The 14255-nt window shown below is 44.7% G+C and overlaps 1 protein-coding gene and 1 pseudogene across 1 annotated transcript; both read right to left on the minus strand.

The window, feature by feature from the left end:
• Positions 1–122: 122 nt before the first annotated feature.
• LOC135620271 (small ribosomal subunit protein eS10z-like) lies at positions 123–6091 on the minus strand (annotated as a pseudogene).
• Positions 6092–7450: 1359 nt separating this feature from the next.
• On the minus strand, positions 7451–14179 carry LOC103995668 (protein YIP4b). Its single transcript, XM_009416317.3, has 3 exons — positions 13533–14179; positions 8106–8180; positions 7451–8010 (listed from the first exon to the last, which is right to left on the minus strand). Exons 1-3 carry the CDS (start codon positions 14022–14024, stop codon positions 7750–7752), a joined length of 828 nt encoding a protein of 275 aa, XP_009414592.2. The 5' UTR covers positions 14025–14179; the 3' UTR covers positions 7451–7749.
• Positions 14180–14255: the final 76 nt, after the last annotated feature.

The following is a 14255-nucleotide window of genomic DNA, read 5'->3' on the forward strand; positions in this document are numbered from 1 at the left end:
CTCTGCAACTCAAAAACTATTTACTGATGTCAGCAGAAATTGTAGAGTGCTAGAGCAGCACTGTTTGAGTTGGCAGAGAATATAAGCAAATCTGATGTGGCACCACTTCATACGCCAACCTCTTAAAAATTTCCAAAGGCATTATGCATTTGACCAGCAGAATCTTACAATTTCTAATCAATTCAACAAATTGGAAGCAAACAGACGAAATCATCAAAAATGCCTTTCATGTCAAAAAGCTCGACGGGGAACACTTGGAAAAGCAGGCCCTAAAAGCCACTGAAGAGAAGCTCGGGCAGAACCAGCACCAAATCCTCCACCTCCACCTCCAAGGCCGAATCCGGGTCTGCCACCAGCACCCTGCACAATTTTAATGGTTAATCCATATCACTGCCCGCAAAAGAAGTGCATTGATATCAGGTGGTGTGTATACAATGCCTCAGAAAAATAATTCAGGTGGTAAAGAAAGATATATGTACAATGTTCGCAAAATCCTACAATTAAAATGCATATTTTGTTTATCAATTAGTAATGGACAATCTTATTACCAGTTAGTATGTGTGTGTCTTTTGATTCTTGTTTTGATGTGCAATGGGCTGCTTTCCATCGGTAATTCCATAAAAAACTGAAAATGCATGCTTCATTTATATTTTAGCATTACCTAGGTGAAGGACCATAATTCAATTACAAACTCATGGGATACTACAATCTACGAACTGATTGTAAACACAAATTACAGGATTTTCTGTTACATAATAAAGCTAAGATCCTGTTTCCTAAATAATGGTGCCATCGAAAGCTGAAATATGTGTTTTTTGTGAGAATAAATTTCAACTCCCTGTCATATTTGGGTTCTATGAAGTAGGATTCCATCAAAAAGCAAGCATATATGTGATAACTTGTTCTTCTAGGACACATGTTTCAGCAAGTCAGATTACGATGATCATAATAGAAGTCAATGAACCAAGATACCAGAATATCAAATAATGAATCACTCTTTTTCTGCCAAAGGTCACGCAGGACAAACTTTGGTGATTTGCTAACTGAGAATTTTAACCAAGGCCATACTTGACTCTTCATCAATATAAATTAGACAAGTAAATAATATTAATCATTCCCAAAGAAAACCCTTCAGAGATTTGAAATTTATCGACCCAGAAATGTTTCAGATGACCATCATAACTGATGAGGATAATAATGGCGACAAGACTCGAGCTAACGTCAGCTGCCCCAGATGACGCCTCACGCCTCGATCGACCCGACAGCACCTGGTCAAACGGACCAGAACGCCAGCCGAGGTTCATTAACGTCCTGCTCAAGCCCGGTCGTCCACGCCACGCCAACACGAATGTCGGACGCTACCAGGAGTACGAGCCTGCCCCCTGCAAGCGGGCACATCAGGAAACAGTAAGCTTTCCTATAAATACCCTCGCGTCCTGAACGAGGAGGAGAAGAGAGCGAGAAGGAGACACAACTTAGCTATTGAAACCCCCTGCGACTACTCACTAACTTGATCGTCGGAGGGGTCGGGTCGAGCACCCCGACCCGACCTGTGTGCAGGGACGAAGACGAAGCTCCTTCCTCCGAACACCCAGGCAAGGAACCTCCACCCCCCGGAGAAGCCCGACGAGCTCCGACGCGACCCGATCAGCACAACCGACCGCCTTGGCAACCCAGAGGGACGCCGAACAAGATCCCCCCATCATTCAGACCCGAACCAAGACGCGTCGGCCCCGAGGCCACGGCTCGAAGTTGTTTACACCAACATTTTGACGCCAGAAGGAGGGCCCGAATGTCAAGGGATCGCCAGATCGACTCAGACGAACCCGTCGCTGGATGGTCACGCCTGATCGGGGCCGCACGGGATCAACCCCCGAATGACCAACCTCGAGAAGAGGAATCTAGGCCCTGCCTTAGTCTCTTCCGAGCGAAGACTCAGTATCTACCTGACTGCCTCCCGGCTCGCGGTTAGCCCCGACCTAACCCCTTCGGTATCTACACGGCTTGGCCGTAGACTGCCCGAGTCCACCTCAGCGCGGCCTGCCTGCCTGAGCTATACCCCTTGGCCCCAGCCCGCCTGAGATATACGCCTGCGCGGCCTGCCCGCCTGCGCCGTGCTCCTCGGCCGCATGTTGCCCGAGACCACGCCTGCGCGGCCTGCCCGCCTGCATCGTGCTCCTCGACCACATGTTGCCCGAGACCACACCTGCGCGGCCAGCCCGCCTGGGTCGTGCTCCTTGGCTCCATGCCCCCCGAGACCACACCCGCGCGGCCAGCCCGCCTGCGTCGTGCTCCTCGGCTCCATGCTCCCCGAGACCACTGCCTCTGCGCAACCTGCCCGCTTGAGCCACGCTCCTCGGCTGCAGCCCGCCTGAGCTATACGCCTGCGCGGCCTGCCCGCCTGAGCCACATTCCTCGGCCGCATGTTGCCCGAGACCACACCTACGCGGCCAGCCCGCCTGCGTCGTGCTCCTCAGCTCCATGCTCCCCGAGACCACACCTGCGCGGCCAGCCCGCCTGCGTTGTGCTCCTCGGCTCCATGCCCCCCGAGACCACACCTGCGCGGCCAGCCCACCTGCGTCGTGCTCCTCGGCTCCATGCTCCCTGAGACCACTGCCTCTGCGCGGCCTGCCCGCCTGAGCCGCGCTCCTCGGCCGCAGCCCGCCTGAGCTATACGCCTGCGCGGCCTGCCCGCCTGAGCCACATTCCTCGGTCGCATGTTGCCCGAGACCACACTTGCGCGACCAGCCCGCATGCGTCGTGCTCCTCGGCTTCATGCTCCCCGAGACCACACCTGCGCGGCCAGCCCGCCTACGTCGTGCTCCTCGGCTCCATGCTCCCCAAGACCACTACCTCTGCGCGGCCTGCCCGCCTAAGCCGCGCTCCTCGGTCGTAGCCCGCTTGAGCTATACGCCTGCGCGGCCTGCCCGCCTGAGCCACATTCCTCGGCCGCATGTTGCCCGAGACCACACCTGCGCGGCCAGCCCACCTGCGTCGTGCTCCTCGGCTCCATGCTCCCCGAGACCGCACCTGCGCAGCCAACCCGCCTGCGTCGTGCTCCTCGGCTCCATGCTCCCCGAGACCACTGCCTCTGCGCAGCCTGCCTGCCTAAGCCGCGCTCCTCGGTCGCGCGCCGCTCGAGATCACAGCCTCTGCTCGGCCTGTTCGACCGAGTTGTGTTCCTCGACCGCACACTACCAAGGGTCACCGCTGCGCACGCAACCCGCACCCCTGGCAACGGACCAGTAGCCGCCCGACGAGAACAAATATTGAAAGCTGAAGCCATGCCTCGGACTCCTGACGCATAGCTTCTTTCCGAGGGGGAATATGATGAGGATAATAATGGCGACAAGACTCGGGCTGACGTCAGCTGCCCTAGATGATGCCTCACGCCTCGATCGACCCGACAGCACCTGGTCAAACGGACCAGAACACCGGCCGAGGCGCATTAACGTCCTGCTCAAGCCCGGTCGTCCACGCCACGCCAACACCAGTGTCGGACGCTACCAAGAGTACGAGCCTGCCCCCTGCAAGCGGGCACATCAGGAAACAGTAAGCTTCCCTATAAATACCCTCGCGTCCTGAACGAGGAGAAGAAGAGAGGGAGAAGGAGACACAACTTAGCTATTGAAACCCCCTGCGACTACTCACTAACTTGATCATCGGAGGGGTCAAGTCGAGCACCCCGACCCGACCTGTGTGCAGGGACGAAGACGGAGCTCCTTCCCCCGAACACCCAGGCGAGGAACCTCCACCCCCCGGAGAAGCCCGGCGAGCTCCGACGCGACCCGATCAGCACAAGCGACCGCCTTGGCAACCTAGAGGGACGCCGAACAAGATCCCCCCATCATTCGGACCCGAACCAAGCCGTGTCGGCCCCGAGGCCACGGCTCGAAGTTGTTTACACCAACAATAACGTACAAAAAAAAAACTATACTCATCATATTGCTTCTTGCTTTGGATTCTAGAAATGACAAAAAAAAAAAAGTCCTGAATGCATGATTTAATACAACTACTCAAGATAATCAATCAAAACATGACAAGTGATGAGCATCATGTTATGACAAGTGCCATTACAACATGGTTGAAATGAAGAATTAATCAAGTTTGCAATTACATGTAAAATGAGAAGCATTATATACTTTTTGAATAGAAGAAAAATCTAGGGTCAGATAATGGCCAAGAATCTAGAAAACAAGTAAAACTATGTGACAACCAACAATAAGACCATGACTAGAATCCCACAACATAGCAATCAACTTAAAATTGAACATTAACTCATAATAACTTCGCTTTGGCACAAGACAACTCAACCAATGATAATGTGATTTGCAACATTCAGATAAGGATCCTCCACATCAAAACTTGATGCATGGCAGCTTTTTATTTGCTGTCCCAGATTACCAGTCTCCCCTCCTAATTTAATCTCGCTTTGGAAGTTACACTCACTTCTAAGCAATAAAACATCCATGCATTCTGGATCTGACTCTCTACTACCAAGGTTCATTTGCCCTCCAATATTCCACAATAAAATTCATAAATCGAAGCTACCTTTTGCATGAGGACGCTGCAAGTAGATATTAATATCAAGAGTATGATTATTGAACATATTCCAAGCATTTCTAGTGCCTGCTATGATATTCTGCACTTCCATTCTCCAAAGCGATTGTGCAAAAATTTGCAGAATGGCTTCTAGAAAAGTTGCATATTTGCAAGCTTATCATTTTCTTGTCAAATAATTGTGGTAGGTTAGCTCCATGTCTATGATATCATTCAAATATTTGACAATGAATAAACTTGTCTTTCACCTAGAATAAACTGCCCCAGAGAATACAGCGAGAAGGCAGATAACACTTCTGGAAGAGATAAACTAGAAATTCTCTATAGCCAAATCACACATTTCTAACAGCAGAGTCCACATCCTACAACGTAACAGCAAGAAAGAACCTTTCATCATTCTCTACCAAAAATACGACCAGAAAAGGCATTCTTGACTGACCTCGTAATACTCATAACAAATTTTGATGATAGGAAAAAAGCTTAGAATAAAGATATGAAATATGAGTTGATGCATACCCTGAAAGATGGCTGAAACTCCGGAGGTGCGCCGCCCTTGTCAGCAAGATCACCCGGAGGACCTCGAGGACGAGGACCACCCCGACATCCATCCCTATCCCCAAATCTTGGCCTATCTCCTTCAAATCGTGGTGGTCCCCTGCTAAGAATAGAAAACATCAACCAAAAGTACTCTTCGTAACACTGAAACGGAAGAGATTGGGGGGGGGGGTTATAGTCACCTGGGGCGGTCACCGGGAGGGCCAGAGCCAAACGGTCGGGCCGGCGGTCTCGTGGACTTCTTCAGGGTCGCGGGGGACAATTTCGGAGGGAAGATTAAGGTAAGTTCTCAGGTACTCGATACCATCATCGGCGAGATACCAGTAGTAGTGCTGCCAAGCAAAGGTCTCCCTCACGTACTCCCTTGACTTGAAGATCTGCATCAGCTTGATGACCTGCAGGTTTGGCACGTCCATCTCGGGATGCTTGGCAAGATTGTAATCCTTCTACGCGTAAAGCATCCCCTCTATACCAACAGATAACAGCAACAAATTAAATCCAAGATAATCAATGAAAAAGAACGATCTTACGGCAAGAATACTAATAAGGGAAGCCCTTTTATGCATTCAAAACTACCTTGGAAGAGGTACTTGCAAATCTCACGGCGGTTCTTCTTGGGGATGATCTGGGAGAGAAGCACAGGTGGAGATCAGGGATAGAACTGCCTGAAATCGAGGGACGAGGAGGAGAACTGGAAAGCTAGAATTTCTCACCGTGATTGCGCGCCGGAGATCGCAGCCGCCGAGGAACGAGTGGGAGGACGACAACGAAGAGGAGGGAAATGATCCCTAGCTTCTTGGGGTCCTTCGATACATCGTATACATCCGCCGGGTTAATGTTCGGGTGAAGTCCAGGCAAATACTTAACTTGGCCGGTCCATTATGCAGTGAGTGGCTAATTGGAAACCGAACCGGGTTCATGGCCTGATCCGGTCTCGTCTGCTGCTCACACTATTTAGCTTATACCGTGTCGGTCCAAACTTGTAGTTCGTGGAGTTCTCGAGTCGTTAAATACCTTAATATTATACGTTGTCATAATATATTACTCATATCACAAGATGTATATTTTGGATTATGAAGAGTAATGCGAAAAAACCAACAGGAGGACTGTCCAAAGGACCCTCCGATCCTCTGAGAGAGAGAGAGAGAGAGAGAGAGAGAGAGAGAGAGAGAGAGGGGGGGGGGGGGATGCAGATCGTACAATCAAGATTATTAGAGAACTATTGCCACAACGTGACCTCCTCCTCCTCCCACCGGTTTACCTCTTCCACTTCTCTTGCATTCTCGCTAGAAACCATGGCGATCATAGGTTATGGGTTGGGTCAGCTTATATATCGTCACTACTGACTGGAACCGCTGCCTTTTCCTCGGCCGGTCCTCCTTGCTCTCTTCCTCTTGGTCGCACTCGTCTCTTCGTCTTCCTGTCATTAATATCAGAGCTTGTTTCATCCCTTCCTCCTCCTCTTTCTTCTTGCAGCATGTCGACTCTTCACTGTCTTCTTCCTCCCCGCTGCTGAGCTGCACCAGCTGCTGTGCTGCCTCGATATCAGGCTCTGTCATGCCTTCCTCCAGTCTCACAGACATCTATGTCAGTATGGACGAAGAAAGAGGACTGAGAGAGCAGAGGCTGCGACTGTGGGGTGATGTCCGAGGGGCATAAATAGAGGAGGGATTCACTTGGAGGACCGCGTGTGAAGTCAGAGAAACCGAGGCGTGGAAAGGAGGAAGATGGACTCAAGTCACACGGTGGACTTCATCCGGAATCATTGTACCTTTTTCACTGAAGAGCTTGTTTTAACTTCCAGTAGCATGATGCCACGTCAGTAGTGGTACTTGTTTTGGCCTCGGCCTCACCACGCGCATGACCAAGAAATGTCTCTCGCTTTCCTCGTTGAATCCACAACCATACTCTGAACAGCAAAACAACCTTGCAATCTGTTTCTGCAATGGCATCACGAACGCAATTGTTATTGGCTGACAGATTATGATGCAAGATTTCTTTGCCTCCATCAGTCGATCCATTAAGTTTGACTAGCTTTCGCCGAGTCAACCATGGTGGTCAATCCAGCAAAGAGATCACTTTCCAGTAGTGGTCGAGGCCCATTTCATCATCACCTCCTGCTTCTCTATCAACTTATGCAGAAAATAAGATGACCCATGAACAGTGAAGTAATTGATGATAGATTACAAAGGAACAATAGACATAAGCCAACATACTCTTCTGAGAAAAAAAGAAGTCAGACAACAATGTAACCAGAAACATTTCTGTTCCAAATAATTCAAAGTTTTCAATATTATCTAGAAAGCAATCTATCCAGGTAATAAATCAAAAGACAAGAAGGAAAAATTTTAAGCTTCTCTTGCTAAGTATGCAAAATAAAATATTATAGCTTTACATTCTGAAGGTAACTTGTGGCATATATCCAAGTATTCCACATGAGTAAACATAAACCATTCTACACCTCAATCAAAGAGGACTCTGAGTCTCAATAACCACAAATAAAGCTAATAACACTGCCCACAGAGGAGCAATAGCTTGGAAATGTCTGTCTATAATTGTATGTCCGGTTGGTTGGGCGGAAGAACGGGTTTATGGCATAGAGACTTAACAAAACACACCAGATATATTGATGTCTTAATCTATGGCGATAATAAAGAACGCAACAGATATGTACATGAGGAATACAGGATACAGGGCTAAGGCTTTTCTTCTTGGATTGACAGCTGCACTCATGAAGGGATAAGCTGCCCAACAGCTCCATGCCAATGTTATGGAGACCACAACTATCTTGATTATAACATTACCTTCTAGCATGCAAATTAGAGCTCCTATTGCCAGGGGGAAAAGGCAATAGCCAAGAAGACTGAGACTTTGAAAGAAGATGATGTGTCCACCCTATTCCAATAAAGAAAAAACACTAATTAAAAATGTCCCATGAAAAATAAGCCACCATAAAGCAAAATAGAACATGACCCACATCAGCTGCTTACCAGAAGTAGAACATTCAATGTCAGGATAATAGCACCAGCAGCAAGGATTGCAAATGCAACAGCAAATACTTCGGACTGTGAGAATAAAAACAATAACAACAGACATAAGTGCGTCGTACATAAAAAAGGCAGCCATTTAATAATGCACAAAAGAGAAATTGTGGAAAACTATTATAATTGCTCATCCATGGGACAATGATTAAGCCTCTGCATCCAGAATGCACTATTTCCAGTCCAAGGAAATACATAGAGAAAACTGGACTAAAGAGAGAGAGCTTCTATCCTCTTTTGATTTCTCACTTACTTTTACAGAAACAATCAAACACAAATAGAGAATGTGAATCTATCAACAGAACTAGACAGAATCAGCTGTTATAAAAGAAAAAACAAAACAAAAATCAGACTGTTGCCTAATTCAATTTAGCTTTTATGTTGTTAGACTAACAAAACTTGATTACCCAACCTGTTTTATAACACATCCCAAATGAGGTTGCCGGCTCCAACAGAACTAACACAGTTTACAATCGATTCTAGGGCCTTTTTTTCTCACATCTTCCTTTTCCAGCCTTATTGTGATCTCACCTGAATAGTGAATAGCACACCATTTAGGCTGCCATATGGCATGCGCCTCTTCAGCCAATACCAGCACCGAGTACTGGTCCAGCCTTGAGAAGCAAAGGAGATGATCCAAGCAGTGAATGTTGGATCAATTGAAGTAGATGACAATATCACCTCGGCCCTCAGCATAACTGATGTGGGACATGAGGAAGGTGTTGCTGAGGAAAGAGAGAAAAAAATGAAAAAAAAAAAGAATTAAGAAGAGAGGAATATGAAGAAAATTCTCCTCATTCAATATCTGTTGACAGAGAAGAGGGAAGAAAAAGATATAACTGTCTTTTCTCAAATATATTATATACTAGATAAAATAAAACATAACTAATATAGTATTTAATTGCACACATATATATACATATTATTATTATTATTATTATTATTATTATTATTATTATTATTATTATTATTAAACTTGCAGTCCAATCTTTTAACCCACCGGTCCAACCAGCATCCAATTGCCCAAGGCTTGGGTCGGTCTGAGTCCAGTTTGGTTATGGTAAGTATATGTGGATAGAGGGAAGGAAGAAAACATAAGGTCAATTCCCCACAGAAAATCAGTTTCATCAGAAAGGTATAACAACGTTGAACAGGAACAAAAAGATGTAGAAAGCAAGGATAATCTCTCTGTGTGGCTAGCTACTCACAATAGCAAGCAAAAAAGACCAAATCCACTATTGGAGTGGGTTTCATATCAGTAGTCATTTGTTGCTACTTTTAAAGATAATCATGCTAAAGCAGCTCAACCAACTGAAGAGATATATTTCAGAAACTTATAAAATAAAATCGTATATACCTTTTAAAATTAAATAAAAAAACTTAGAAGCCACAGAGTTCATCCTTGAAGACACCCACATGTCACAATCACTCAAACTTGGGAAAAGCTGAAAATATAGAGGTGGCAAGTGGAAACTTCTAGTTATGTTGGATTGTTCTGCATAGTTCCCTCTAAAATTATATCAACTACTTCATGAAATCTTGTAAGATAAATCTACAAATCAGTTGCACATTTTTTTCTCAAAAATTTAATCTAAATACCATTTTTCTTCTTTTATCAGCAACTGCAATCACAATCAGCTTATCTCTTCTTACCTGAAACTTAGAGAGAAACAAAAGGTTTTGCCAAAAACCCTAGTTTCCCTCTATGCTCCTCCAAGATCTACACCTATGCAAATTTAGGACAAGAAACTCCTTTTCATTCAATAGTTTCTAAATCCCAAATGCACCTTTCTTTTTACTATTATAAGGTCACTATTCTATTCCCTTGAGAAAACACTAATGAAGCTCAAACAAAAACTATTAAGGTTGCAATATACAAGAATCGCAAGGCATTAGGGATGCCATGAAGCCAGGGTGGAGATGGTTTTTACTCAAACTGTCACTTCCCTGTCACTCAAAGGCCTCATCCCCACCCATCCCCATCTGAATTAGTAAATACAATAACATCCCTGGCCCTTGACAAAAACCGATGATATTAATTCTTACCTGGGCCATCCAATGTAAATTGTGGGAGTACATATAATATCATTGGCACATACATTACTTATAGTTGAAAAATAATAGGGAAATTAGTGATCGGAAATTGCCATGAGTGGTTTTTCCATTGACCAGACTGGTGAAGACTGCCCTTGGAGTGGAGATAAGTGATAAAGTCCCCACCTTGGACCCAGTCGGTTTTTAAAAATTATAACCCAACCCTACACTATTTCTCAGTAAAAGTTGATTGCTGCCCAATCAGGCCAAATAGGGCATAGCGCCTCGAGCATTTTAGGACCTTGGTACCTTTTGATGCCTAGCGCTTTTTAAATCACTGGTTAATTACGTCTTCTCACTTAGAAAGTGCTTGTTGGCCCTTTCTAAATCATTAAGTCGAAAAGGGACTTCTAACTCTAAAGGAATTCTAAGATGTAGCAGTATAAGTTCAGCCCCAAACATCTCTAATTTTGGAAAATATGACTCTCTTTTCCAATAGTAATCAGTTTATATCATCTTTTTTCAAAGCAACGGTACATTATTCCCCTTTACTACACAAGAAATCCAGGCACAAAATGATTCATGTTTTGGATAGATGGTGATGATGTACATTATCATCAATATATAACATGATTGTTCACTAGCCATAAAAAATCAAAAATACCAGTATCAAAGCATGACATTATCATCCACGATCGAAAATATTGTCATCAAAAGTTGAAAAATATAGTACTCAGGGAGGGAGAGAGGGAAATATTATCATCCATTATATGGGAAAATAATTGAGGGAGAGGAAAGGGGTGGCAAGGATCATGTTAAGGACTGAGGCAGCGGGGCAGTCAACGTCAGAAAGAGAAAGTGATTCTGGTAAAAAACAAGTGGGATTTAGGAATGTTGCTAAGATTCAAAAAGTATAAATCATTAATATGGATTTGAAATAAAAAATAAATGAATAACAAGGTTATTACAAGTTGAGACACTTTAGTGATCATACACAAGCCGAACGTGCTTGTTAAGGGCCCACAATATAGCAGCAACAATAACTGCTAATAGCCCACAATGAGCCCAAAACAGAACATGGGCACTGCACAGGTACAGCATATGGACTGCAAATTCAAACAACTATGACCACTTCTTAAAACAATGATTAGTAGTAAGATATAGATACCTAGATACATTTGGCCTTTTCAAATAAACAATTTCTAAAACCACAAACTACGGTAAAGTGGTTTTCACAGATGGAAAAGATATGCTGTCATGGTCTGCTATCAATATCATAGTTCACATAGAGGTACAAACAAAATACAAGTGTAATCTGACATCCTCACACAAACATGATGATAAAATCAGGATGAGAATAAATAAACCTATTAAAATATGGTCATGAATATATATATATATATATATATATATATATATATATGAAGTGATTGTATATAATTATAAGAAAAAACGAGTTGGTCTTATTTATTTCAACATTAGTGAAGGCATCAAGAAAAACTTGATCTTAAAGGAATAAATAAGATGGACAAAGACTTGAAAGGAACATCATTGTGAATATCTCCAAGCAAGAAGAAAACCATTTGAAAGATGTAAATATAAGTAGGAACAAAAGGAATGAACACAAAAGATCCACCCAACTAAAGAATCTTTAGGTATGTGAGGACCAAATGCCAAGATCACTTTTTCTCCTTGTAATTGCTCATTGTTAACAATATGTTATTGTGAACAGTATAGTTAACAGTGCTAGGTGCCAAAAGGAGCCACGGTCCCAAAACACCATAGGAGGGCTGCGATGAACAAGGCAGAGGTAGGAGGGAGGAGAAAGAGAGATACACCTAGGAGGGAAAGAAGCCACCACCACCGCCACCGAAGGAAGACCCACCGCTATCGCTAGAGGAAGACATCACTATTGTCACTGAAGGAGGATGTCGCCGCTGTCGCTACTACCATAATTTGCCGATGGAACTCTGCTGCCGTGAGAAATGTAGTAGGGAAAGAACTTTTGCATTAGGGCACTCGTGAGTGGTGGTTCCGGTGACAAATATTTGGTTCAATCGAATTGAACCAAATGAATGTTTTGGTTCGACTTAGGCTCAACCTGGCCTGAGTTAAACCAGCACCAGAGTCATACCTGAGTCAAGTCACCCACCCAACCCAATAAGCGAGTGCTCGACACCTCGCTTAGGCGCTTGGTGACTTCACTGATCGTGAATACAAATTTTAACATCTCCACCTAAATACTCATAAAGCACCCATGAAGTCTTTCATAGAGGTGTAATACAACAATAACAACAAATTCATAAATCCCAACTATTTGGGATCAACTACATAGATCTTTTGTCGTCATTGGGATCCATAAAAAGTCATATTTTTAGGTAAGTTTAAAATATTTAAATCATTATTTATAATTTATAGAAAAGTCTTTTTAGGTCTTCTTCTACCTCTCCTCATACCACTGCTATTAATCATTTCATCTTTTTTAACTATTGCATCCATAGGTCTCATAAGCACATGTTCATATCATCTTAAACGATTCTCTCTCATCTTATCCTCTATTGAAACAGTACCTAATTGTTCACAAATAAAAATATTTTGTATTCTATTCTACCTAGTAACTCCACGCATCCATCTTAGCATCCTTATCTCAGCAACATAAACTTTTTTGTATATGTTATTTTTTAATTATCAAACACTCGTATCCATATAGCACTCATAACTCCAATTTTATTCTTTTCAACCAGAACTTGAAGCTTTCCTGAACTGGTTCCATGTATGTCTATGATGATAGGCCAGTTGGAACCCAAAAATTATTGTCACCTTTGATTTTCTTGCATTATAAATAGTGCTTAAGAACTTTCTAAAACCATAGTTCAAAAAAAAAAAATCTAGATGTTGCTAAGAACCTTGATGCATGTAGAAGCTTGATCATAATATCTCACAAGAACCAGCTAAATGTAAGGTTAAGTATTTTGGCAACATCAACTATATCTTTTGGCATCCCCCTCAGTGTACCTTAATTTTTATATATACAGCACAGGTACACATTAAACATGTCAAAGAACAACTTACACATACATTCCACCCTCAAAAAAAAAATTTTTTTTCTGAAGGAAAACAATTACAGTCAAGAACATCAACACTGAATCCAACGCTTACGATCTAATTCGATAATAATTTATTTCAAAACTATGCCATCTTTTTCTTTCAACAACCATAATTCTGACATCAAAGATGGAGTAAGCATCAAAAAATTGTTGGTACCATCGACGAGATCTAAACGAAAGCATGATTGATTAAACTTGAATCAGATAAAGGTAGGAAACCTAGATCCGATCATACCTTCTTGGCCGATGCAGACCAGGAAAGAGTAAGCCCAAGGAACACGATGAAGAAGAAGGGACCCCAGAGATCCCAATCCCTCAGCGCCCTCCCGGGGTCCTCTCTATATGGATTCGGGAACACCACCAGCTTCAGGTTGCTCACGATCCGCGCCAGATCCCGCTTCACCGTGTCCCACACGGGCTCCGTAAGCGTGTCGGGCGGCGACCCGAACGCGTCCGAGGAGATGCCGATACGAGAGCTCCCAGCCGGCGCCGCGGCGGCAGCGGGTACAGCGGGCACGACCGGGGGCGGGGAGGCGGAGGGAGGCACCTTTTGGTAGGGCGGCAAGGGGGAGGGCGAATGGGAGATGGGAATGGAAACGCGAGGAGGACTGGGGGGTCGAGCGGGGAGTACGGAGACGGAGTGGACGTCAGCATTGATGAGGTTCTCGATCTCGTCGATGTCGGACTGGGAGGAGGGGTGAAGGGGGATCGTGTCGCTATGCGACATCTTCGCCGACCGCCGCGGCGAAACCGCCGGATCACAGGAGGGGTGAGAAGGGAGGGACGAGGGCTTCGATCTCGAGATGGAGGGATAGATTTCGCTGCGCTATTTACCTACCCATCAACAAGAAGGGTCGAGTCGTCACGGCGCGTCGACGGTGTCAACGAGATGGAGGGGCAAAGATGAAGAACCGGGAACGGGTCGGATCCGATCCGTCCCGATTAAGGATTTGAACCG

The sequence above is a fragment of the Musa acuminata genome, chromosome BXJ2-8 (assembly GCF_036884655.1).
Source record: "Musa acuminata AAA Group cultivar baxijiao chromosome BXJ2-8, Cavendish_Baxijiao_AAA, whole genome shotgun sequence".
Taxonomy (NCBI): domain Eukaryota; kingdom Viridiplantae; phylum Streptophyta; class Magnoliopsida; order Zingiberales; family Musaceae; genus Musa; species Musa acuminata.